The sequence below is a fragment of the Hypanus sabinus genome, chromosome 1 (assembly GCF_030144855.1).
Source record: "Hypanus sabinus isolate sHypSab1 chromosome 1, sHypSab1.hap1, whole genome shotgun sequence".
NCBI lineage: Eukaryota > Metazoa > Chordata > Chondrichthyes > Myliobatiformes > Dasyatidae > Hypanus > Hypanus sabinus.
This window is the reverse complement of record NC_082706.1, coordinates 131,721,291-131,748,741: the sequence shown is the minus strand read 5'-3', so window position 1 is coordinate 131,748,741 and position 27,451 is coordinate 131,721,291. Positions and strand designations below refer to the sequence as shown.

The window sequence follows — 27,451 nt, the reverse complement described above, 5'->3', positions numbered from 1 at the left end:
CAATGGTCCCGGCAGATTGGAAAAACGCTAATGTAACTCCTTTATTTAAAAAGGGCAATAGACAGAAGGCTGGGAATTATAGGCCAGTTAGCCTAACATCTGTGGTTGGCAAAATGTTGGAATCAATAATTAAGGAAACAGTAACAGGGCATTTGGATAAACATAGCTTAATAGGACAAAGTCAGCATGGCTTTACAAAAGGGAAGTCATGTTTGACAAATTTGTTGGAGTTCTTTGAGGACATAACATATAGGGTAGATAAAGGGGAACCAGTGGATGTGGTGTATTTGGACTTCCAAAAGGCATTTGACAAGGTGCCACACCAAAGATTATTACTTAAAGTAAAAAGTCATGGGATTGGGAATAATATTCTGGCATGGGTGGAGGATTAGCTTTCTAACAGAAAACAGAGAGTTGGGATAAATGGTTTATTCTCAGACTGGCAGTTGGTGACTCGTGGTGTTCCGCAGGGGTCGGTGTTGGGACCCCAACTCTTTACAATCTATATTAATGATTTGGAGAAAGGGACTAAGTGCAACGTATCAAAGTTTGCTGATGACACAAAGATGGGAGGGAGTGTAATGAGTGCGGAGGACATTGAAACCCTGAAGGGGTACATAGATAGGCTGAGTGATTGGGCAGACATTTGGCAGATGAAATGTAATACTGACAAGTGTGAGGTCTTGCACTTTGGCAGGAAAAATAATAGAGCAAGTTATTATCTAAATGGAGAGAAACCGGAAAGTGCTTCTGTGCAAAGGGATCTGGGGGTCCTGGTGCAGAAAACACAAAAAGTTAGTATGCAAGTGCAGCAGGTGGTCAAGAAGGCCAGTGGAATGCTGGCTTTTATTGCTAGGGGGATGGAGTATAAGAACAGGGAGGTCTTACTGCAGTTGTACCGGGTATTGGTGAGACCACACCTGGAGTACTGCGTGCAGTTCTGGTGTCCATATTTAAGAAAGGACATACTGGCTCTCGAGGCAGTGCAGAGAAGATTCACTAGGTTAATTCCGGGGATGGGTGGGTTGATGTATGATGAAAGGTTGAGTAGATTGGGACTCTACTCATTGGAGTTCCGAAGAATGAGAGGCCATCTTATTGAAACATATAAGATTGTGAAGGGGCTTGATTGGGTGGATGCGGGGAGAATGTTCCCAATGATGGGTGAAACTAGGACTAGGGGGCATAATCTTAAAATAAGGGGATGCCGTTCCAGGACTGAGATGAGGAGAAATTTCTTCACTCAGAGGGTAGTGGGGCTGTGGAATTTACTGCCCCAGAGAGCTGTGGAAGCTACTACACTCTAAATTCAAAACGGAGATAGACTTTTTCCTGGATAAAAATGGCATTACGGGATACGGTGAACGAGCAGGTAAGTGGACATGAGGCTAGGTTTAGATCAGCCATGTGATCTCCTGGACCAGTTTTCGATAGCCTGGATGGGTTGGAGAGGAATTTTCCAGAATTCTTCTCTTCAATTGGCAAATCGTTTTTTTTCCCCCCGGGTGATCACATGAGTTTGGGCGGGATGAATAATAAAATAAAATGGGCGGCATGGTGCCCTGTTGGTTGGCACTGTTGCCTTGTGGGATTCAGTGAAAAATAGAGTTAAGATTGGATCAGCCATGATCTTGTTGAATGGCGGAGCAGGCTTGAGGGGCCGATTGGCCTACTCCTGCTCCTATCTCTTATGTTCTTATGTAAAGTCTCTAACTTGTAGATATAGAAAAAAGTGGGTTTTTGGTGAGCTATATTTAGCTGACAGTTGCTCAAATGAAAAGAGACTTCCTCCAACCAACAGATCTTGGGAGCATTTAATACCCAATCTATCCCATTCTTTAAAAACTACATTGGTCATAGAAGGTTTAAAACAAAAAATTAGAAAAAAAGGGACTAGAAAGAGAAAATCTCGATAATCCATAGTATTTTCTAAATTGTAACCAGATCCTCAAAGTATGTTTAACTACTAAATTGTCAGTTAGTTTATTTAAAGATAAAGGAAGTGAGGATCCAAGAAGGGAAATAATAGAGAACTCCCAGTTTCACTGACAAATACTCATCATATGGATAATCCCCAGCACTGACACCCCAAATCTCCAGTGCACTGAATGAGGTCAAGGGCAAATGCTTTAAATACTGGTTGTAAAACGAATGGTATAGTAATGTGACCTGTGACCCAGTGTTGAGTATAGCTTTAGCGTAGATTCCCTCTATCTGTAGTGACACACTGGATTGGGGTCCCACTAATTGTTCTGGAGTTGGGTCTTTTGCTTTTGGGGGTTCCTTGGTACATCACTGGGAACGTGTTCCCCCAGAGACACCTGGCCATTCCCTCACTGGGTCTCCTCTAAGTTTCCCGACACCTCTCCCTGATTGGATGCCCAGGGATTTGCCCTCTGAGGGGCTCCCTGCTGCTCACATTCCTGCCGGAAATGGCCCTCTTCCCCACAGTTATAGCACACCCCCATCGCTCACATTCTCTCCGAGTGTCCCTCTTTCCCACAGTTATCTTCTCGCTGACCCCCCACCACTCACAGCCCTCTGCACTGTCCATCCCCTTCCTACCGACCCCTCAGTTCTCAGCTTGGCCACCACCTCCTTTATCAATGCCGGGTGAAGTCAGCTCCGCTCACTTCACCACCAGGCGCTACACCTGAGGATTTCACCCCACTGACAGAGTCCTCCCACGGTCTCAAAGCGTTTTCATTCCCCCTCACATCTCTGATCAGCTGAATGAATGTCGGAGGAGGGCGCGTTTTATAGGACTGCTAGTCACTCCAAGCAATCTTGTCCTCAGCATGGACACCCCTTGTTACCTGATCCATTGTTAACTGATCCAGAGGGCAACTCGGAACTCTTGCCATTCGCTGGGGGACAGGAACTAACCAAATTTTCCAAATCTGACCACTCTTTCCCCTCATCCCTCAGTAACAAGAGAATTACTTCCCTAAGATCCCGTCGTTAATTTGCTGGTTAATTTACTCAGTTCGCTGAGCTCCGGCCCCTCCGTCCCTGATAATTTGCAGACGCCATGGTCCCGCCTCCCCTGGGATGCCAATCTCCTCTGGCAACTTCGCCTCTCTTACGTTCTCACTTGTCTGCACTAACACTATGTTTGTACCTGTCTTAAAATCACAGTTCCGTGATACAATCTCCACTTTGCCAACAGCTTTAACCCTACTCAAACCTCGAAGTAGCACTTCATCCAATACACTAGTCTCCACCCCCCTCACCACGCATGCATTGCTCTCTACCACCCTAGCAGCCGCACTCTGTTGCCAAAATGCAGCTGTCGCCATCACAACAATACTTCAAGCCGAGCAGCCACACAACACGTACAGAATTCAATCCCGGATGAGCACCCCACAAATGTAACACTCAGCCCTGTCAACCCATGTTTATCTAGGGGAAACCACCGTCTGCCCACCAAACAGTGTCTACGTTTGCGTAGATGCTGTGTATGTCCCCGACACAAACCCACAACATAAAGTATCAGTCAGTACACAAAGTACATTTAGACAATTACACTTTATAAATTTATATATTATCAGAATGGTACTGGACCCCAAGAAAGGGAGTTTGTGGAGTGCCTCCGAGATGGATTCTTCGAACTGCTCGTACTGGAGCCTTCCAGGGAGAAGGCAATTCTAGATTTAGTGTTGTGCAATGAACCGAATTTGATCAGGGACCTCGAGGTAAAGGAACCATTAGGAGGTAATGACCATAATATGATATGTTTTAACCTACAATTTGAGAAGGAGAAGGGAAAATCGGATGTGTCAGTATTACAGTTGAACAAAGGGAACTATGGAGCTATGAGGGAGGAGCTGGCCAAAGTTCAATGGAACAATACCCTAGCAGGGAAGACAGTGGAACAACAATGGCAGGTATTTCTGGGAATAATGCAGAAGGTGCAGGATCGGTTCATTCCAAAGAGGAAGAAAGATCCTAAGGGGAGTAAGGGGCGGCCATGGCTGATGAGGGAAGTAAAGGGCAGTATAAAAATAAAAGAGAAGTAAAACATAGCAAAAGTGAGCAGGAAACCGGAGGATTGGGAAGCTTTTAAAGAGCAACAGAAGATAACAAAAAATGCAATATGCCAAGAAAAAATGAGGTACAAAGGTAAACTAGCCAAGAATATAAAGGAGGATAGTAAAAGCTTCTTTAGGTATGTGAATAGCAAAAAAATAGTTAAGACAAAATTGGGCCATTGAAAACAGAAACGGGTGAACTTATTATGGGGAACAAGGAAATGGCAGATGACTTGAACAGGTACTTTGGATCTGTCTTCACTAGGGAAGACACAAACAATCTCCCAGATGTAATAGTGGCCAAAGGAACTAGGGTAAAGGATGAAGTGAAGGAAATTTATATTAGGCAAGAAACGGTGTTGGATAGACTGTTGAGTCTGAAGGCTGATAAGTGCCCGGGACCTGATGGTCTGCATCCCAGGGTACTTAAAGAGGTGGCTCTAGAAATCGTGGACACATTGGTAATCATTTTCCAATGTTCTATAGATTCAGGAGCAGTTCCTGCTTATTGGAGGGTGGCTAATACTGTCCCACTTTTCAAGAAAGGAGGGAGAGAGAAAACAGGGAATTATAGACCGGTTAGCCTGATGTCAGTGGTGGGAAAGATGCTGGAGTCAATTATAAAAGAGGAAATTACGACATATTTGGATAGCAGTAGAAGGATCAGTCCGAGTCAGCATGGATTTATGAAGGGAAAATCATGCTTGACTAATCTTCTGGAGTTTTTTGAGGATGTAACTATGAAAATGGACAAGGGAGAGCCAGTGGATGTAGTGTACCTGGACTTCCAGAAAGCTTTTGATAAAGTCCCACGTAGGAGATTAGTGGGCAAAATTAGGGCATATGGTATTGGGGGCAGAGTACTGACATAGATTGAAAATTGGCTGGCTGACAGGAAACAAAGAGTAGTGATTAACGGGTCCCTTTCGGAATGGCAGGCTGTGACCAGTGGGGTACTGGGACCGCAGCTATTTACAATGTACATTAATGATTTAGATGAAGGGATTAAAAGTAACATTAGCAAATTTGCTGATGACACAAAGCTGGGTGGCAGTGTGAAATGTCAGGAGGATGTTATGAGAATGCAGGGTGACTTGGACAGGTTGGGTGAGTGGGCAAATGTATGGCAGATGCAGTTTAATGTGGATAAATGTGAGGTTATTCATTTTGGTGGCAAGAACAGGAAGGCAGATTACTATCTAAATGGAGTCAAGTTAGGAAAAGGGGAAGTACAATGAGATCTAGGTGTTCTTGTACATCAGTCAATGAAAGCAAGCATGCAGGTAAAGCAGGCAGTGAAGAAAGCTAATGGCATGCTGGCCTTTATAACAAGAGGAATTGAGTAAAGAGTTCCTTCTGCAGCTGTACAGGGCCCTGGTGAGACCCCAGGACCTCACCAGTTTTGGTCTCCAAATCTGTGTGCAGTTTTAGTCTTCAAATTTGAGGAAGGACATTCTTGCTATTGAGGGAGTGCAGTGTAGGTTCACAAGGTTAATTCCCGGAATGGCGGGACTGTCATATGTTGTAAGATTGGAGCGACTGGGCTTGTATACACTGGAATTTAGAAGGATGAGAGGGGATCTGATTGAAACATATAAGATTATTAAGGGATTGGACACACTGGAGGCAGGAAGCATGTTCCCGCTGATGGGTAAGTCCAGAACTAGAGGCCACAGTTTAAGAATAAGGGGTAGGCCATTTAAAACAGAGATGTGGAAAAACTTTTTCACCCAGAGCATGGTGAATATGTGGAATGCTCTGCCCCAGAAGGCAGTGGAGGCCAAGTCTCTGGATGCATTCAAGAGAGAGTTAGATAGAGCTCTTATAGATAGTGGGGTCAAGGGATATGGGGAGAGGGCATGAACAGGGTACTGATTGTGGATGATCAGCCGTGATCACAATGAGTGGCGGTGCTGGCTAGAAGGGCTGAATGGCCTACTCCTGCACCTACTGTCTATTATTGTCTATTTTACTGTGACTATGGGGTTAGTAGAGAAACAAAGATATAAAATAAAAAGGCACCGAGAATAGAGATTATACAGTTCGTGCACACGTTGGAACTCATGCAATATCCTCAGTCCACCATTTGATTTCCTCCAGACTCCACAACCCTTGGACTGGAACCAACCATGGTGGTCGACCAGAGCACTTCCCGCACGTCCTCCCTCTTCGCTTTTCATCACTGAACTCCCCACGCATCAACCCCGGTTCCCACACATACAGATAGAATAACAAGACTCTCATTGGTTAGTCTTCCCATTATCAATAGTTATAACCCAAACATTTCAGCTACAGAGAACATTACCTCATTGTTAACATCACAGAGAAGCCATTTCATTATAACACTTCAGAGAAGCCATTTTATGATTAGCAGTTAACAGTTAACATTACAGTTAATATTACTGAGATCCTTCTTCTCCAGATGTGTAAGGACAGTGTGTAGAGCTGTGGCTGTTGCATCATCTGTCGATCGGTTGTGTTGGTAGGCGAATTGTAGGGGGTCCAGTATGGGTGGTAGCATGCTGCAGATGTAATCCTTGACCAGTCTCTCAAAGCATTTGCTTATTATTGAGGTGAATGCTGCAGGATGCCAGTCGTTCAGACATGTTTTTGGTATATTTACAATGGTCGATGCTTTGAGGCAAGAGGGCACTCTACACTGGGAGAGGGAGAGATTAAAAATGTCTGTAAACATACCTGTCAGTTGTGCTGCGCACATCCTGAGTACCCGTCTGGGATGCCGTCCGATCCCGCAGCCTTGTAACTGTCCACTCGTTGGAAAATCCTGTGAACTTCAGCCTCAGAGATGACCACAGTGCCGGTCACATCGGTGGCTCTCTTCCAGAGCTCACTGTTGGTGACATCGAACAGAGCATAAAAACAATTTAGCTCAACTGGGAGAGAGGCAGCGATGTTGGCAGCACCACTGTGCTTAGTTTTGCTCTGGCTGAGAGTTAGGTAGAAAACTGAAAAACTGGATCTCCAGGGTGATAATCTCTGGATTACTGCCTGTGTCACACACCAGTGAGAATAAGAATGATTTGGCAGATGAATGTGTGGCTAAGGAATCGGTGTGGGCACAGGGCTTCAGGTTTCTGGATCATTGTGATCTCTTCTAGGGAAGGTATGACCTATACAAAAAGGAAGGGTTAACCCTGAACCCAAGGGGGGGGGGGGTGCAATATCCTTGCGGGCAGATTGCTAGAGCTGTTGGGCAAGGCTTAAACTAATTTAGCAGGGGAATGGGAACCAGTGATAGGGCTGAGGATGAGGCAGTTGATATACAACTAGGTGTAGTGTGAAGGGAGACTGTGAGAAAGGACAGGCAGATGGTAGGGCAAATTTATAGTCAGCGGGATGGGTTAAAGTGGGGGCTAAAATCAAAAAGGGTGATGAATACAGGACTGAAGGTGTTATATTTTAAAGCATGCACTGTATGGAACAAGGTAGATGATTTTGTAACACATTTTAGAGATTGCTGTGAACATCTGTGAGTCGTGGTTGAAAAAGATTATAGTTGGGAAATTAATATCCAAAGACACACATTGTGTTCAATGTACAGGTAGGTAGGCAGAGGGGATGGGGTGGCTCTGTTGGTAAAAAATGAAATCATATCCTTAGAAAAAGGTGCTATAGGGTCAGAAAATGTAGAATCTTTGTGGGTAGAGTTTAGAAGCTGCAAGGGTAAAAATACTCTGATGGGAGTTATATACAGGCCTCTGAAGAGTAGACAGGACATGGGTTACAAAGAACAACAGGAGATAGAAAAGGCAATCTTACGATAGTCATGGGGGATTTCAATATGCAGGAAGATTGGGAAAATCAGGTTGCTGGATCTCAAGAGAAAGAATCTGTAGAATGTCTATGAGATGGCTTTTTAGAGCAAATGTTAATGGGAGCTTAAAGGATTAGGGATCTTTTAAACCAACAGAAGGCAAGGGAAAAGATGAAATATGAAGCTAAGCTTTCCAATAATATAAAAGAAGAAAAATGGTTTTTTTAGAAATATGAAGAGTAAGAGAGAGTCAAGCATAGATATCGATCACTGGAAAATGACACTGGAGGGGTTAGTAATGTGGGTAGGAAAATAATGGATGAATTGAATAAGAATTTTGCATCATTCTTCACTGTGGAAGGCTAGCAGTATGTGGGAAGTTTGAGAGTGTCCGGGGCAGTTGCTATTACTTGGGAGAAGGTGCTTCAGAAGCTGAAAGATCTGAAGCTAGATAAGTCACCTGGGCCAGATGGACTGCACAGATTAGGACAAAGAAGTAACAGATGGAATAGAGTGTTGAGAAGTGTGTAGTCATGCACTTTGGTAGAAAGAACTGAAAGCGTAGATTATTTTCTAAATGGTGAGAAGATTAAAATATCCAAGGTGTACACGGACTTGGGAGTCCTCATGCAGAGGATTCCCTAAAAGTTAACTTGGATCAGAAAGTTGGCATTCATTTTGAGAGGATGAGAATATCAAAGCAAGGAGACATTGATGAGGTCTCAGTTGGAATACAGTGAGTGGTTTTAGGCCCCTTTTCCTTAGAGGAGGTTCAGAGGAGTTTTATGTGAATGATTCTGGGAATTAATGGGTTATTGTATGAGGAGTGTTTGATGGCTCTGGGCCAGTACGCACTGGCATTTAGAAGAATGAGGGATTGGGAGATCTCTCTGAAACATTGAATGTTAAAAGACATAGGTAGGAAGAATGCTTCCTATAGTGGGGTAGTCTAGGACCAGAGGCACAGTCTCAGAATAGAGGGTCTGTTTAGAACAGAGATGAGGAGGAATGTATTTAGCCAGAGGAAGAAGAATGTGAAATTCATTTTCACATGTGACTATGGGGGCCAGGTCAATGGGTATATTTAAGGCAGAGGTTGACAGGTTCTTGATTAGTCAGAATGTGAAAGGTTACAGGATGAAGGTAGGAGAATGGAGGTTGAGAGAGAAAATGGATCAGCCATGATGAAATAGCAGTGCGGATTTGATGGGTCGAATGGTCTACTTCTGCTATGTCCTATAGTCTTATGAGTCTAGGCTGGTTTTCTTAAACCTTCAAAATGTGGTAAAATCGCCTCAGTTCCTTGCAGACTACATCTTGGTCATTCCATCGGGAGGTGGCGATGAATTCCCCACTTCACCACTCTCCGGCTGCACTTTGAAGACACCGAGAGGCGACTCCCACCTTCTGTTAGATCATCCTAACGTAAGGCGGAGCAAAGATCGCTGTTTTTCACTGTAGATTGATCATCTGAACGATATCTATGTCTCTCAGATACCGGAGCCATTTCCAAAGCGTGGCAGGAGCGCAGTCCTCCCGGCGGTAGGAGGCGAAGACAGAGAGACCACGAAGCGCCGCCAAGGTCTTCGTCGCCTAGCAACGCAGATGGCTGTAGATTTTGAATTGCTGCTAGCGAATTTAATTTCATCTTCGCGTGGTTTATAATGGACGTTCCGTCCATCCACCGATGTCTTTGGGTGAGTGAAGTCGGGGGCCGGACCCGAGTTCCAATACTCTCTAACAAGCGCGCTCTCCATTTCCCGTCCCTCTCTCTTCCTAATCGCAATCTGCAGATTTTCCTCCCCCTCCTCCTACCACCTCGCCCCGCCCCTCTCCTCCCCTTCCCCTCCTCACCTCTCCCCCTCCTCACACCCCTTACACCTTCCCCTCCTCGACCCCATCACCTTTCCTCTTCTTCCTCATCCTCCCCAACTATTTCCACCAACATTTTAATGCACCCTTTCTATAGCAGGGTAACCAAAAGAATTTGTAGTAACCCCCAAGAGAGCTCTCACAAATATCTTGTACAGCTGAATGGTCTTAATGCAGCTCCTCTGTGTTTCTGTAGCTTTGTGCTGAAAATGAGCACTTGCAAAGAAAACTCAAGAAATACCGTCAGAAGAATGAACTGCTGGAGACTCAGCATTCAGAAATCCAGGAAAAACTACGTTTGCAGCAGCTGATGAGGGATTTTGTAACCTCCAGAGAGTGAGAACCCTAAAAGCATACTTTTTTTCTCTACCTATGTAAACATACTGTTTTAATAGTGTTTTTTTTATTACCGTATAAACCTCATACTCAATTTAAATAAAACAGCTCCCCTAAAATTCTATCCAAGGGACAGACAAATATATAAGTACAATGACCCCCTGCATTACAGCAGTTTGAATAACAAAAATTCATCCTTATTCATTTCAAAAATCACTACTGAAAGGTTTGAGATAGGGAATAAAAATTCACACTTACGGAGTTTATGTGAAAATAATAACTAAACAAACAGAATGCACAGAGAAAATGAACTAGTTTACTAAGGACAAATATTGCAAACTGTCAGTTTACTATGGGAGGCCATATTAAAAATATGCTTGGAAATTGACAGGGTAGTCTCTTAATACTTATACAATATTTTATTGAACTATAATATTAATTTCTGGTTAATTAAAACAACAAACCTTTCTTTTCTGCCAATAATAGTCAAAATCTCTTGCCTGTATACTATGTACCACGGGGAGTGTAATTTTCTCTCATTACTCTTGAGAGGATATCTTCATGTAGGATGCATCTTCATTTATAAAATGGGATTCAGTGGGAGGACCAGACGATTTGCTTTCCATTATGCAAGGGTGGGGGTTGGTCCTGTTAGTAAACTTCTGTCCATAATTTCCACAGTTAGTATTGGCACTATCAACAAATTATAACTATGTCATTGTTAGATTTAAATTATTTGTAGCTGATTTTATATACTCCTCCATAAGTAGTTCTCATGTTTGACCCTACTGATGTTACTATGCCTTCTTTCTTCAAAATGTTTTGTTCATCTAATAAGCTTAGATACATACTGGTTAGATCTTCCAATGCTTTGTGCCACTTTAATGATGTATGTCAAATGTATTTACTGTAAATTACGGTGTATAAGCCAAGTATTTGGCCATAAATTGTGGTCCTAAAATTAGGGGGTCAGCTTATACAGAGGTTGCCAACTTTGGAAAAAAAAATACACGGAAGACAGGTTGTATTTATTGGATGTTTTAGAGACAAATTCATTCCACTGTCGACACATGAATTCTTTGAATGATTTGTTTAAACTCGCATCTTGTGGCTGGAGCATGGACATCAAACTACCGCGGATGACTGCAGTGTCTGTATTTTCAGCTTTCAATGCTGCTTTTCAAGTCAAGTCAAGTTTATTGTCATTTCGACCATAAACTGCTGGTATAGTTCATTGCAAAAATGAAACAGCGTTCCTCCAGGACCCTGGTGCCACATGAAACACTAAACTACACTAGATTACAGACCTGCACAGGACTACATAAAGTGCACAAAACTGTGCAGGGCAGTGCAATAATTATATAAACAGGACAATAGGCACAGTAGTAGACAAATTACAATATAATAATAAATGATGTAGATGTCAGTCTAGACTCAGAGTATTGAGGAGTCTGATGGCTCAGGTGAAGAAACTGTTGCACAGTCTGGTCGTGACAGCCCAAATGCTTGGTACCTTTTGCCAGATGGCAGGAGGGAGAAGAGTTTATGTTAGGGATGCGTGGGGTCCTTCACAATACTATTAGCTTTGCGGGTGCAGCATGTGGTATAAATGTCTGTAATAGCAGGAAGAGAGACCCCGATGATCTTCTCAGCTGACCTCACAATCCGCTACAAGGTCTTGCAATCCGAGACGGTGCAATTTCCGAACCAGGCAGTGATGCAGCTGCTCAGGATACTCTTGATACATCCTCTGCAGAATGTGGAGAGGATGTCGGGGGGGGGGGGGGGAGGGAGAGATGGACTTTTCTCAGCCTTTGCAGAAAGTGGAGACTCTGCTGGGCTTTCTAAGCTATGGAGCTGTTATTGAGGGACCAGGTGAGATTCTCTGCCAGGTGAACACCAAGAAATTTGGTGCTCTTAACTATCTCAATGGAGGAGCTGTCAATGTTCAGCGGAGAGTGGTCGCTCCGTGTTCTCCTGAAGTCAACAACCATCTTTTGTTTTGTTCACATTCAGAGACAGGTTGTTGGCTCTGCACCTCCTCTCTGTAGTGGGTCAGCTGAGTGAACAGCAGTGGACTGAGCACACAGCCCTAGGGGGCCCCTGTGCTCAGTGTGATGGTGTTGGAGCTGCTGCTCCCAATCCGGACTGATTGAGGTCTCCCAGTCAGGAAGTCTAGGATCCAGTTGCAGAGGGAGGTGTTCAGGCCTAGCAGTTTCAGCTTTCCAATCAGGTGCTGAGGAATGATTGTGTTGAATGCTGAACTGAAGTTACAGCAGTCAAACGTATATGTCCTTTTTGGCCAGGTGGAGGGTGGATGGTGTCGTTTGTTGAGCAGTTGGGACAATACGCGAACTGCAAGGGGTCCAGTGAAGGGGGCAGCAGGGTCTTTATGTGGCCTCATGACGAGCCTCTCGAAACACTTCTCACCTGACGTGCGCTTTGAACATGTCCCAGCCAGTAGCGACATTTCCTTCCTGAAACCTTCGGGATGTCGACGTCACACCTCTTTAACCCACTTCAAGCAACACGCTTCGTCCATCCAGCAGTGTTCTTGAACCTAAACAACAACAGTTCCCCGCAGGAATTTTCTGAGCAATCTTTGTTTTTTTGTCTCAACACAAGATCTCACCTATTCATAAATCAGGTGCACCAAACTTCGCGTAGCTTTGAAATTTTTACTGACCTCACTGTGTTTTTCAGCCCATTTCAACACTTGAACTCGAATCATTTCTCCGGTAACAATGTATCCAGACGATCGCTGATGATTCACCCACTCTAAAACTTTTTCTTCCAGTTCTGGCCACTGGCATGTTTTCCTACGGTTTGCACATTTCGTCGTGGCATTTCCCTCGGCGTGTTCTCTGCCTTTGTCCACTCTCTTACTTGTTTCTCGTTTACACTAAACTTTTTCACAGTTGCAGAATTATTTGTTCTTTTAGCAAAATCAACAACCTTTAGCTTGAAGCCAGCATCATATCGCATTTGTTTTAATCTTTTGTACATGGTGGTCGCAAACTCAATACTGAGTACACGTACTGATCCCGCCACCCCGTGTTATGTTTTAACGAGATTACGATGGGCGCTAAATGGTTTCACGGGGTTCACATTTCAGAGGATTCTTTACCATTGGGAACCTAATCCAAAACTTCCCTCCCTGATTTATTTATTATGAATTTGCTTGTAACGCTCTACAATGTGTAGGGCTATCTTCTTAGTGGGTACTGGTTCACAAAATTTCCAGGTTCCGCATCCGGCAAAGCTGAGTACCGGCATGTGAGATCTTGTGATCTTCTCTGGTTAAATCAAAAACCTCTACAAAAGGGGTCGGCTTATACAAAGGTAACATGAAAAAGTCACTTTTTTAATCTTGAAAATGGGGGGTCGGCTTTACTCCGGATCAGCTTATTCACCGGAATTTATGGTATATAAGCGTCTCCTCCTTCCTCCCCTACCAGAACAGCCTTGGTGCTTACTGTGTCTTCAAATGGAAAACAATGCAGTTCCTGGCCATTGCCACCTTTCTCTATCTCTTAATCTTGAAAACCTTTTGTTCCCTGTGACTCTACAGGTTTTTTTTAGAACAAATGGTGTTGTTAATGGGAAACCACATATCCTTACTATGCCTGTCTTATTAGAAGTACCATCTGAAAAATGTTAATAGAAGACATATAGATACAGGTTGATTCTGACTGTAGTTGGACTGTTTTGAAAGCATCAAAGGATTAATATTAAACTTCATATTTTTATACATTTATAAAGTGCTCAAGTACAGACTGAACCTCAGCAATGGCATAGAGCTGGCTTTAAAGAGGATAATGCTACAAAAGCTGATGTAAAGAGGAAGTAAGTATTTATCTGATCATAATAACAAAGGCAATCAAAATTTGACCAATGGTAGAAACTACACAAAAGAAATGTTCCATTAAGTGACCAGGAATAGTTTCCTTTTTAAAGCAGTTTGATGCGTTAATTTTGATTTGTGACCCATGATTTCTTTGACCATCAGCACCAATTCTTCACTGGAAATCTTTGCAGTACTTATATGCTTTTGAGTAAAATACTCCCTTGAGTTGCAAGAATCATCTAAACAAAGTGTCAACTCTTTTAAGTAATTAATATCGAATAAATATCAATTTATGCACCTCTTGTTTCTAAAGGCAATTGAGAATGATTGTTTTGGGAAAAGAAGTGAAGATATGTGAGCAAAGAAATCAGGAGGCATTTTTCTCATGCAAAGGGAGGCAGATATAGGTGAAATATTAAAATATCTGAGGTGGAACTTCCTCACTCAGAGGGTGGTGAGAATGTGGAATGAGCTGGCAGCAGAAGTGATGGATGCAGTTTTGATTTCAACACTTCAGAGAAATTTGAGTAAGTACATGGATGAAAGGGGTTTGGAGAGCTCTGTTCCAAGGGACGAGGCGGAATAAGAGTTTGGCACAGACTGGATGGACCAAGGGGCTTGTTTCTGTGCAATATTGCTTTATGACTCCATCAAAGACTATGGGATCATTTAAATATTCAAAACTGATACTCTTTTCCCCAGAGTGGGAATGTTTTATATGCAGAGTATAGGTTTAAGTTAAGACAGAGAAAGCTTAAAGGAGATGTGCAAAGGTCTCTATTCATTGGAGCGTAGAAGGTTGAAGGGGGATTTGATCGAGGTATTTAAAATTTTGAGAGGGATAGATAGAGTTGACGTGAATAGGCTGTTTCCTTTGAGAGTAGGGGAGATTCAAACGAGAGGACATGATTTGAGAGTTAGGGGGCAGAAGTTTAAGGGAAACACGAGAGGGTATTTCTTTACTCAGAGAGTGATAGCTGTGTGGAATGAGCTTCCTGTAGAAGTAGTAGAGGCCAGTTCAGTTGTGTCATTTAAGGTAAAATTGGATAGGTATATGGACAGGAAAGGAGTGGAGGGTTATGGGCTGAGTGCGGGTAGGTGGGACTAGGTGAGATTAAGAGTTCGGCACGGACTAGGAGGGCCAAGATGGCCTGTTTCCATGCTGTGATTGTTATATGTTATATGGTTATGCTGAGTGATAGATGTGTGGAACGCAGTGTCAGTAAAGGTTGTGGAAGTAGATATGATAGTGACGTTTAAGAGGCATTTGGACAGGCATGTGAATCTGCAGAGAATGGAGGGATATGGATCATGTGCAGACAGATGGGATTAGTTTAATTTGGCATCGTGATTGCATAGACATCGTGAGCTAAGGGACTTGTTCAGTTCTGTAATGTCAAATAAAGTTGATGGGTAAATGAACAACAATGGATCACCTTTCACCTAGTTGAATGATGGAATAAGCTTTAAACTCTGAATGTTCTATCCCTTGTTCCTATCCCCTTATATTTTCTTTAAGTTACCTGTTCTGAGAATTTGTGCATGCCAAGAGAAAAATTTCATAACATATTGTCTTGTACTGCACAACATATATTTAATTAACCTGAACTTGTCTACCACAAACCTTGCAGGAACAACACTGAACTGAATGATCAATGGTCTGTTTTTAGTGGTGCTGGTTGTGGAATGAATGTTGTTCAGGATAACAAGAATTGTGTCTTGGCACTTGGGGATACATAGGTGACATCTGGATAATATGATAATATTGGACTTCTTGATCATGTAGATATTAATTCTGAAACTAAAGATAATGCCATTATTTCCCCAGTCAGCTATTGCAGACATACAATGCCCTTCAGAAACAATATGAAGAAGAACTTAAAACCATCAAAGAACAGAGAGAAACCATTTCGAAGCTCACTGTGAGTTGTGCATTTTTGTGTCATGCCTTACTCATAATACAGTGAATACTTACTTTACTTTATTACTGCCAAACAATTGATACTAGAACATACAATCATCACAGCGGTATTTGATTCTGTGCTTCATGCTCCCTGGAGTACAAATCAATAGTAAATATAATAAAATTTTAAATTATAAACATAAATAAAACAAAAAGAAAAGGGAAAGTAAGTAGTGCAAAAAAAGTTGTGAAATATTGAAAAATATTGAATATTGAAAAATATGTGAAATATTGTGATGTCTAAAATACAAGTTTACCCTAGATTTAGAATAAAAACTGAATTTGATAGAAAACAGGACTACAAGTTTATTTATTTTGGTCACTGGTTTGTTTATTGATTCCTTCATACAAGGAATGTTAGCCATAGTTGTTAGCCCAATCATAAGGATGGAATTAGTTATATTGTTAGCAGCAGTAAAATGAAAAAAAAACCCTATAAATGTCTTTTGTAAAACATCTTGCATTGATTTTCTTCCCATTTAAAGATGATGCATAAATCTCAGTTGCTTTTCTTGGATGTCAGCATTCCCTGTTTCTCAACAGCCATATTTGGGATTTCCAAACATTCCATAACATGAGGAACTCTAATCCTGAATTTTCTAGCAACCTGACTGCTTTGATCCTTAGTGCTGATATTGTATTTTAATTCAATGTTTTGTTCTTCTCTAGTGATATAATACAACTTCTCATGTACTTATCTAAATGTTCTTTTTATTAGACTGCATTTAGTGGAAAGATGCTGATTTCAAAACTAGACTTAGTCTATGTCTCCCTTGTATCAGTCTTGCTATATTCCTGCATCTCCATATTTTTCAGCATTTTGAATTTGCCATTATCCCATTGCTAAATGCCAGTCTTTGCCTAATTTGAGTCTTAACATTTTTGAACAATGTTGGTTATGACCAGTAATCTTACTGAAAGATCAAGACTGCTTGATTAACTCCTGGATTGCAAGTAGACAGTAATCCAGCCTCTTCTACTCTCAGTTAATCTTTTCAGATTGGAGTACCCTGTTCGGGTTGAGCATTAACACCCTACTTCAAAATACTACTCAACAATAAGTTGTATTTATCTCACATCTTTAACAATTACAGTCATTGCAGATATCTTAAAATTTGTTGATAAGTCTCATTAGGATTATACAACCAGTAAAGAGGGAGGTTTCAAGAATCTTGAAAGAGGGATTGAAAGTTGGAAAAGCAAAAGAAGTTTCAGGAGGGAAATCCAGAGTTGAGGTCTAGGCAGCAGAATATGGTATGAAGATGAGAAATTTTCTACACACAAGATGCCTGAATTGGGAGAGTGTAGATCATTTGAAACTATACTTTGAAATGAACGTATAATTTCATTTACAGCAGACATGAACCTCAGGTACCTGTGCTTTACAGTGCTTTCAGAATAACTGCTGCCATATAGGAAATCGACCTTATATCACCAAGATTTAAAAAATATGATTTCAACCAGATATACTATTTGAGCATCATAAATAAGTATAACAACTCAGGAATAAATGGACATGGTATCTGTACTGGGAATAATTATCCCAAAACTACCAATATGTTTTGATAAAAGCATAAAGAAAGTTGTAGACTATGCAAACGGATGTTGAATGTTCTACAAAAGAGTCAGAATTTCTATTCACACAAATGCGGCCTGACCTGCTGCATATTTCCAGTATTTTTTTTACTTTAGATTTCTAGCATCTGCAGTTTTTGCTCTTTTCACTAGATGTTGAATTTAAAATTACATTGCTCTCTATGTTGGATGTTAACTGACTATGGAAAAAGTTTGCATCAGAATGTCTACTATTCTCCCACTTAAGCAGATGTTGATCTTTGACTCAAAGTCAAATAGAAAAGAGCAATTACCATTAATTTTATTTGGATTTTTAATTTTAAGTACATTTGCTATCCACTAAGTTTGAAATGTTTTGGTTCCTCTCTTGCATTTTACAGATGATGAATCATGAGTTAGAGCTACAGCTAATGGCCTCTAAGCAAAAAATTCAGCAGCTGCAGCAGACACAAGTGGAGAGAAAGCAAAGAACGTCTATGCTGGAACGAGACTCTGCATCTCGCAAATGTATGTCTGGTGGTTCCAGTGCTTGCTCACCTGGCTGCATTAACATCGGTGAGGTTTCAACAGGATACTTTCTTTCCTGGAGATTTTCACCTATAATATGAAGTAGCTATACAGTACATCCCCTAACTCAAATATCCATTTCTCGTGTATAATTGGAGTGCTGACCAACTATATACTACAAAGACAACATTATGCATTTTGACTAATGAACAAGAATAGGTGTAGCTGCTGAGAAATTTTCTAAGGGCAGAGAGTCTGTTAATAATGTCCTTGCTGGAAAAAGCTCACTTGGCATAAACCAAGTCTAGATCATCTAGTATTGCGCAAACAATGGCATGAGGTGGCCATTTGAACCATTGTGCTTGCTTCAGTTTTTTTTTGAAGAACAATCCAGTTAGTCCTACTACCTTCCATTCCTCCCCTATATCCCTGCATTTAACTTGCAAGATTTATCCATTTTTGATTTGAATGCTGTTGAACCTGCTTCCGGTTGTCCTGTGAAGTAATGGGTTCCAAATTCTTTGTGTGACCTTTAATCAATTCCCTTAAATTTTTTAAACAATATTTTAATTGAATTTTACATATACTTCACATATACAAATAAACAATAATAATAATTAAACTAAATAGTGAAACGTGTCCTCATGTTTTTCACAATCATCAAAGGAAAAGAGGTACAACATTTCACATACTTCACATATTTAATAAAGAAATTAAATTTAAACACATCAGAAAAAAAAATTGTAGAAGCACTCAACAACACACAGCTATTTCAAAATGACTGTGCACCTTGATGTCCAAGAAACTCCAATAAGGGTTTCCACACCAATTTTCAAATTCTCCTGCCCTTCCCCGGTTATGTAAGTTGGTCTCTCCAATATATTACAAGCTGCCATCTCCTTCACCCATACATGTATCGAAGGTATATCCATTTTTCTCCAAGATAAAGCTATCATCTTCCTGGCCTGTAGGAGTCCAAAGTCAATTAAAGTAGACTGTTTTGGACTAATAGTAAAGTTCTTTGGATATATACCTGGTACACATTTTTGCTTGGTGAGGCACCTTAACTTCAACAATCTCAGATATAGTCTGAACAACTGTTTTCCAGTATTTTTTTAAATTCTGAACAGTCCCATATACAGTGAAGCTGAGTACCCTTTTCTTCTAAACATTTAACACAAGTGTCTGGGATGTCAAGGGTCCAACAGTTCAGTTTGATTGGGGTAATGTAAGTTCTCATTAACCATTTATATTGTAAAAGCTTCATTCTTGTATTGATTGTTTTTGGGCTTTTAAGCATGCCATTTCCCACTCAGTTTTTTGTATGTCCTCTTGAACATCCAGCCTCCATGCCTCCAGCCTGTCAGTGGTGGACTCCTTATCATATGACATCAAAGCTGAATAGAATAAAGAAATCTGACTCCTCCCCTTTAGGTTTAGATAGTGGTGGTTCAGATATTAAATGCTTATATTTTGATAATATGAAATGCCTCAGTTGCAAATATTTTAAAAAGTATTTTTAGGAATATGGTATGTCTGACATAATTGATCAAATGTAATAAGATTACCATTCATATAAAAGTCCTCTATTTTCTGCACATGTTTGTCTGCCCAGATTCTGAAACCACCATCTGCTCTTCCTGCCCTGAAGTATGTGTTGCTCCATATTGGGGAAAACCGAGAGATGGGAGGAGTATCTTTAATATGCTGATGTGCCTTCTACCAGATGTCAATTGTATTTTGGAGGAAATGGTTCTTGGTTGTTCTTTTAAGATTTCTTGGATCTGCAGGGTATAGATAGAGCTTTCTCCCTCTGGTGCTTCCCCCCCCCCCCCTTCTTTCTCCTGAGGCCTCCCATCCCATGATCCTTTCCCTTCTCCAGCTCTGTATCACTTTTGCCAATCACCTTTCCAGCTCTTAGCTTCATCCCCCCCTCCCCCCCCCCCGGTCTTCTCCTATCATTTCGCATTTCCCCCTCCCCCCACTACTTTCAAATCTCTTACTATCTTTCCTTTCGGTTAGTCCTGACGAAGGGTCTCGGCCCGAAATGTCGACAGCGCTTCTCCCTATAGATGCTGCCAGGCCTGCTGTGTTCCACCAGCATTTTGTGTGTGTTGTTTGAATTTCCAGCATCTGCAGATTTCCTAGTGTAGAGCTTTAATGGGAGGTTTGGTACTGATGCCCGTTGAATATTCACCCAGGCTGGAAGGGCCTCCATTGAGAAATAAAATATTGCAGAATGTACGTAACTGAGCAGACCAATAATACCATTTCAGGTTTGGGAGCCATAGTCTCCCCTTTCATAAGGCAGGTATAGCAGCCTAAGTCTCAGTCTAGATTTTTTATTATTCCAAATGAATTTACTAAAAATACTATTAAGCTTATCAAAAATGATTTTGGTAATGGGAGAGGAAGTGATTGAAAAAGGTATAGAAATTTTGGTAATATATTCATTTTGATCATGTTTATACGGCCAATCATTGATATGGGCATTGTTATCCATTGATCCAATGTCTCCTTTACTTTGCCCACTAGTGGATCATAGTATTAATTTCAGGGATGATTGTTTTAATTTCAGGGGTAATTTTGACACCAAGGTAGGTAAATCCTTCCTTTGCATTTATAAATGGGGTTCTTATGACTGGTTTCAGTCTTTCTTCTTTGTTCAGAAATAGTATTGATGATCTTGAGTTGTTAATATTATAACCAGAGGACTGCCCAAATAATTCAATCTGTTGCATTAAATTTGGAATACTGATGGATAAATTTGTTAAGAAAAGAATCACGTTGTCAGCATATGAGGATATTCTATGTTCCTGTTCTCCTAGCTGGATGCCTGACAGGCCTGTCTGAGTTCTTATTGCCATAACTATGGCCGGTATAAACAACATCGGTGACAAAGGGCATCCCTGGCAAGTAGATTGCTCCAAGATGACGGTTTAGAAACTATACTATTTATTAAGACACTGGCTATTGGGTTTGTATATAAAATCTGAATCTATTTAAGGAAGTTCTTTCCAAATCCAAATCTAGGCAGTACATTAAATAAATATGGCCCTTTTATCCTATCGAAGGCCTGCCGAGCATCCAGTGATAATACTGTTGTATCTCTAGCATCAAATTTTTCATGAATTATGTTAAGAACTCTTCTAATATTATGGAATCCATGGCGTTTTTGCATAAAACCATTCTGATCATTATGAACTAGATGTGGGATATAATGATCCAATCTTCTTGCTAAGGCTTTACAAAGTATTTTTGTGTCCGATCCAATTAGACTTACAGATGTCCCCTGTTTTTCGAACGTCTGCTTTACGACACCTCACTGTTACATGTTTTTGCTAACAGAAGTTGTTTTCACTATTATGCAAAAAAGGCAGTGCGCGCGTGCAGAGCAGCCAAGCTCCTCCCCCGGAACTGCATTCTAGCCATTATAGCTTAATCACGTGCCTGTGAACATCTGTGCTTTATCTCGATTTATTTTGTGCATCCGTTAGCAAGATGAGTTCTAAGGTATCGGAAAAGCTAAAAGAGCATGTAAGGGTGTTACACTTAACGTAAAACTAGACATAATTAAGCATTTCGATCATGGTGAACGAAGTAAGGACAAAGTGAGGTTGGCTTGTGGAAGTTGACGAAGATGATGTTGAAGAGGTTTTGGTATTCCATGACAAGAACTGATAGATGAAGAGCTGATGCAATTGGAAGAGGAAAGGATAACAATCGAAACCGAATGCAGTAGCGAACAGCCCGAAAATGAAGTCGTCCAGGAACTGAACGTGAAGCAATTGCGTGAGATTTTCACTGTGATTGACAACGCTGCAACGGTTGCAGAAAAGTACGACTTTAATTTTGAAAGGGTACGTCGGTTTAGGGCATACTTGCAGGATGGTTTGAGTGCTTACAAAGAACTGTATGATAGAAAAATGCACGAGGTTAAGCAGTCAAGCATACAGTTGTTTTTCAAGCCTTCCACATCAGCCACAGCAGACGACGAAACTCAACCTTTGACATCGAGGCAGGCAGACATAGAAGAAGGTGACCTGCCTGCCCTGATGGAAACAGACGACGATGAGATGACACCCCAGTCTCCCACCACCCCAACCTCCAACGACTCAGCCTAACACACCATCATCAGTGTGCTCGCTGTCTTCCCGATTCCGGTAAGTGATATTACACTGGGCGTACATTATTTCTACTTTATATAGGCTGTGTATGTTTATGTGTTATTTGGTAGCTTCATAGCTTGAAGGTTACTGGAAAGAGTGTTTCTGCCGAGAGCGCTTGTGCAGTGTGTTTCTGCCAGGAGTGCCTGCACCGTGTGGTGTTTTTGCCGCGAGTGCTGCTGAGAGCGCTTGCGTGAGATTTTCGCTGCGGTAGACAGTGCTGCCATAATTGTGGAATAGTATTCCTACATTATATAGGCTGTGTATTTATCAGATCATTCCTGCTTTTACTATATGTTACTGTTATTTTAGGTTTTATGTGTTATTTGGCATGATTCGGTAAGTTATTTTTTGGGTCTGCGATCGCTCACAAATTTTTCCCATATAAATAAATGGTAATTGATTCTTCACTTTATGCCATTCCGGCTTACGAACCATTTCATAGGAACACTCTACCTTCGAATAGTGGGGGAAACCTGTAAATAAACAGTAATTGCTTCTTCTATGAATTGCGTTCATAGGAACGTTCTACCGTCGGATGGTGGGGGTAAACTGTATCGGTCTTAATGAGGAACATTCTGTAGGAGGTTTGCCTGGCTTCAAGATCAATGGCATCACTGCCAGCATTAGAGAGGGTGGGAGAGTTCCATTTCGATAAGATACATATTTAAGAGTGGGACTAGTCATTTTTCTTGAAATGTTTTGTAGAATTCTATTGGTAGGCTATCAGGCCCTGGTGCTTTACCACTGTTAATATTTTGGACAGCCTGTGATAACTCTTCAATTGTTAAACCTCTACTTTCTTGCATCTTTTGTCAGCGTCTGGAGTTGAAACTGATCAAGAAATATGTCTTCAAGAAATTGCTTCAGCCACATTAAACATCTCAAAAGCTGCAGATCTCTTTGTTTTGTTGGATCATCTATTACTGCTGTGTTGGGTGCACGACATACATATAGAAAAACAAAAAAACACATATACATTTACACATATAGACATTTGAACCCTTGAATTCCCCCTCCATTACTCAAAACAAAGAATTGTAGAGTTTGTGCTGATCCACTCTATGGAGGACCAGCTGAACTATGCAAACCTAACTCCATAGGCAACTAGTGGTGTCCATCAACTATGCACCTCATTATATCTTAGAACCTTATATACTCAACCCATTTAGCATAGAAATAAAGTCAAAGTAGCCACTGAATTGTATGCCAGTATTGCCTATTATAAATGTTCATTCAAGTCCATGGAGTTCCATCTCAATAGAATTAAGGTTTCAACAAACAAAAATGTTGTAAGTAATAAAAATAGGCAAAATAATAAAGCTATTCTGGTGGTACAAACAACCTCTTAAGTATAGTATCTTTTCAAGAATAGAATAAAAGAGGCTAAAGTGGCAGTTCTAGTAAAAGAAAAATAAAGGAAGAACAAAAAGATGTCTTCTGGGACTCAGTGTAGGCTTATACCTGTTAAGCAGTTAATATCAGCTGTTCCTCATGGGTATGGAAGTAAACAAATCTCAATACTGCCTTATTCAGACCCCTCAGGCATGTCCTCGATTGAAATCTTCCGCCTCTTTCGGTGATGAAAACAGGTGTATTTTCCCATTGTGGAGGACTCTGATCTGTTGAAATCCACAGAGAGTTCCTTTATCGATGAACATTCTTCTGACTGTGTTAAACTCGTTTCGCTGTCGCGTGGTCTCAGCTGAGAGGTCTTGAGTGAAGAAAAGCTTGTTTCCTTCATACGTAATATTGCGTTGTTTAATGGAGTGGAAAACAAACTCCCGATCTTGAAATTACAGAAACTGAATGAGAACCACTCTGTTCTGGTTTGGTTTTGACAGTGCTAGAGTTCGGTGAATTCTTTCTAGGTTGAAGGATCTGTCGGTGTCCAGCTCCAGCCAGCGCAGTAGCATGTTTTGTATGAATTCCAGCAGTGGTTGGTTTTCTTCAGCGCTCTCCTGGAGGCCGAACAACCGCAAGTTTTTCCTTCGACTCAGATTCTCCAGGTTTTCAGTCTCGGATTCCAGGTAGGTGATTGGCTTCATGGAGTTGGCTATTTTGGCCTTGATCTTTTCCATGTACTCCTTTGCCATCATTATATGGCTTTCAGCCTCTTCCATCCATGTGGTATTAGAAGCAACATTTCGCTTCACTTCCGACATATTGTTTTCTAAGGCAACGATAGAGCTGGCCATCTTACCCAGGCAGTCATCTATGCTGTCCAGTTTGGATCCAAACTCAGAGCGGAGATAAACTTTAATTCAGCTAGCACCGCCATTAGCTCTGCCATGTTGCTAGAAACTTCCTCATCTTGCTTTGTTGATGGAATGTTGATTTTCGATTTTTTTGGAGCTGCGTTTTTGGGTGAAGGTATCACAGTCCTTGATTGTAGTCCTTTTTGACATAGCCTGAATTCAGTTGGTATTGTTAACTTAGGATTTTAAAGTTGCTTAGTGCAAGGTTGTATGGAGCCTCCACGTTAAGCTGCCATCTTGGTTCGTGGCTCCATAGCCCAATTCTCTTAAATTTACACCATCCTGTTATTTAGTTGTCAGGCACTGAAAACAGTTTCTGTTTGTTTGCTTCAACTAAATCCTTCATAATTTTGAATATCCCTGTTGATTCTGCATTTCATCTATTTGGTTCTATTGAGAACAACACCAGGCTTGCAGTGTTTTTAATTCTAGCCCTTCATCCGAGAGTCATTCTAGTAAGTCACTATCTTTTCCAAACCTTTGACAATCTTCCTAAAATATGAGCTCAGAACTGGACACAATGCTCTAGCTGATCTGATGCAGTGCATTTTATAGATCTATCACTGCCTTCTGACTTTTGTACCCATAGATTCACAGTTACACAGTACAGAATCTGGTTTCTTGGCCCTACTCATCTGTGCCAACCAAGGTGTCTGTCTTAGCTAATCCCATTTTCCCATGTCCAAAAACCTTTCTTCTCCTTGTAACAGTATAAATTATTTTGAAAATTATAATTGTACCTGCCTCTACTATCACTTCTGGCAGCCAGCTCATTCCATATACCCACCACATCCTGTGTAGAAAACTTGCTCATTAGATTCCATTTAAATCTTTTACCTCTCATCATCAACTAATGCCCTCTAGTTTTAGACACCGCTCCCCCAACCCTGGGAAAGATATTGTGACTATTTACCTCATGTCCTACAATCCTGTCTTGTGTCTGCCTATAATCTTTGTCCTCTTGAAATCCATTCCTGATTTACTGAACTGTACTCAAAGTTATTTCAGTTGCAAATTTTGAAACTTTACCATATACTCTGTAAATCATTAATGTAATCAAAAGAAAACTGCAGTGCTGCTAGTACAGCCCACAAACAATTATTCTTCAAAGCTCTTTTTCCATCCTTTAATGAATCCTTTAATGTTCTAAAGGCTACACACTACCACCCCACCTCTCCACCCCTCATTGGTCAAAAGATCTACAGTATTCTCTTAACTTTAGCAGGGAGAGAATTCCAGAAATTGCTATGGATCCCAAAAATTATGTGATTTATGGCTTATTATATTCTCTACACATTTGTCTTGTCCCAATACTAAACTCTAATGTCTATACCTTTTGAGGAACAAATGATTTTTCATATAAATATGGCAAGCATTTTCCAGACCACTTATGTTAAGTGTCTCCCTGCTATGTGGAAACCACTGTTGTTCAAGTAGCCAGCTGTCATTGTTCACACAGCTGCACTGGTTGTACAGTAAGTATCAGTACACTCAATGGAAGGATGGTTGCTGCTAAAATCAATGGTCTGGATGGGAAAGGCAGCTGGAGGTAATTAATACTAATTAGCTAGAATAGGTCAGCAGCTTCTTCCGTTAATTTGCTTGAATTATATTGTTCTTGTATCGAGAAGTTGTGATAACCATGGAAGAGGCGGCCACAAACTTGTGAAACCTTGAATGTAAAGGGTTTACAGTGATTATCTGTGATCTGAGTAGAATTTAGTGACTTGGCATTATTCACAAGTATCTAGGACAGAGAATTTGCATGTTTAAATTTCCTCCAGCAGGGGTTTCAGTCTAGCTCAATCAGAATGTTTGTTTCAGTGAGGTCACTTCTCTTTTCTGCACTTCAGAGAATAAATACCCACTCTGCTTGCACTTTTTTCATGGGACAATGCTCTTATTCCAGGAATCCTCTGAGAAAAAAGGAGGTGCTTTGCTGGTGTAAGAACAAATAAGGTGCCCATGGAGTACAAGAAATGTAAGAGAATACTTTTGAAAGGAAACGGGAAGGTTAAAGGAAACAATGAGGTTGCTCTAGCAGTTTGGTGAAGGAGAATCCTAAGACATTCTACAGGTATGTTAAGAGCAGAAGGATTGCAAGGACCAGACTTGGTTTTCTGGAAGATAAGAATGGTAATCCATATGTGGAGCCAAAACGGATGGGAGAGATCTTAAATGCATTCTTTGCATCTGTATGGGTGACTGTCAAGAGAGGTGAGGGATAATAGAGAGCACCCCAGTGGCTGTACCTGTCAACAATATTGACTCCATTTTGAGTATAGTTGGGGGGGGGGGGTTAGCCTACTTGGGGGAAACAACAGTGGCTGTGCCTCTGGTACTGAGTCTGGCCCTGTGCCTCAGAAAGGTAGGAAACTGAAGAGGCTGGCAGCAGTAATCAGGGACTCTATAGTCAGGGGGACAGATGGACGATTCAGTGGATGGGAAAAAGAAACGGGGATTGTAGTTTGTCTTCCAAGTCTCAGGGTACATGATGTTTCTGGATGCATCCACAATATCTTGTAAAGGAAGGGCAAGTAGCCAGAAGTCGTGGTACATATTAGTTGCAACGAACTAAGTAGGAAAAGGGAGGAGGTCCTGAAAAAAAAATACAGCGAATTAGGAAGGAAGCTGAGAAGCAGGACCTCAAAGGTAGTAAACTTGGGATTGCTGCCTGTGCCTCGCGACAGTGAGGACAGGAAAAGAATAAGGTGGCAGATAAAAACGTGGCTGAAGAATTGGATCAGGAAGCAGGAATCCAGATTTCGTACTGCGAGGGAGAAGCACAAGTCACATGTATCAGTATCATAATTGAATAAAAGGAATTGCAGTGGCATGAGAGAGGAGCTTGTCCAACTGGATTGGAGGGGGATACTGGTGGGGAAGATGGCAGGACAGAGGCGGCTGACGTTTCTGGGAATAGTTCACAAGACAGAGGATAGAAAAAGTTCTCAAATGGCAGGGGTAGGCAACCGTGGCTGACAGAGGAAGTTGATGACTGTATAAAAGCCAAGGAAAGAGCATATAAGGTACCAAAAGTGAGTGGGAAGTTGGGTGATTTGGGAAGCTTTTAAAATCCAACAAAAGGCAATTAAAAAAGCTATAAGGAGGGAAAAGTTGA

At 41.2% G+C, this 27,451-nt stretch overlaps 1 protein-coding gene across 2 annotated transcripts in view; it reads left to right on the top strand.

Moving 5' to 3' along the window:
- Positions 1-27,451, top strand: part of LOC132397818 (centrosomal protein of 290 kDa-like) — a 100,278-nt gene that overhangs the window by 34,467 nt on the left and 38,360 nt on the right. Inside the window, exons 3-7 of one of the 2 annotated variants that reach the window (XM_059976578.1) lie at positions 9,301-9,503; positions 9,875-10,014; positions 13,777-13,860; positions 15,690-15,783; positions 17,780-17,954. In XM_059976578.1, coding sequence (XP_059832561.1) covers positions 9,471-9,503; positions 9,875-10,014; positions 13,777-13,860; positions 15,690-15,783; positions 17,780-17,954 — 526 coding nt within the window. In that variant the 5' untranslated portion in view covers positions 9,301-9,470. Of the gene's footprint in view, positions 1-8,756; positions 9,504-9,874; positions 10,015-13,776; positions 13,861-15,689; positions 15,784-17,779; positions 17,955-27,451 lie in introns of those variants that run through there. The other variant, XM_059976574.1, reaches the window with a different exon arrangement.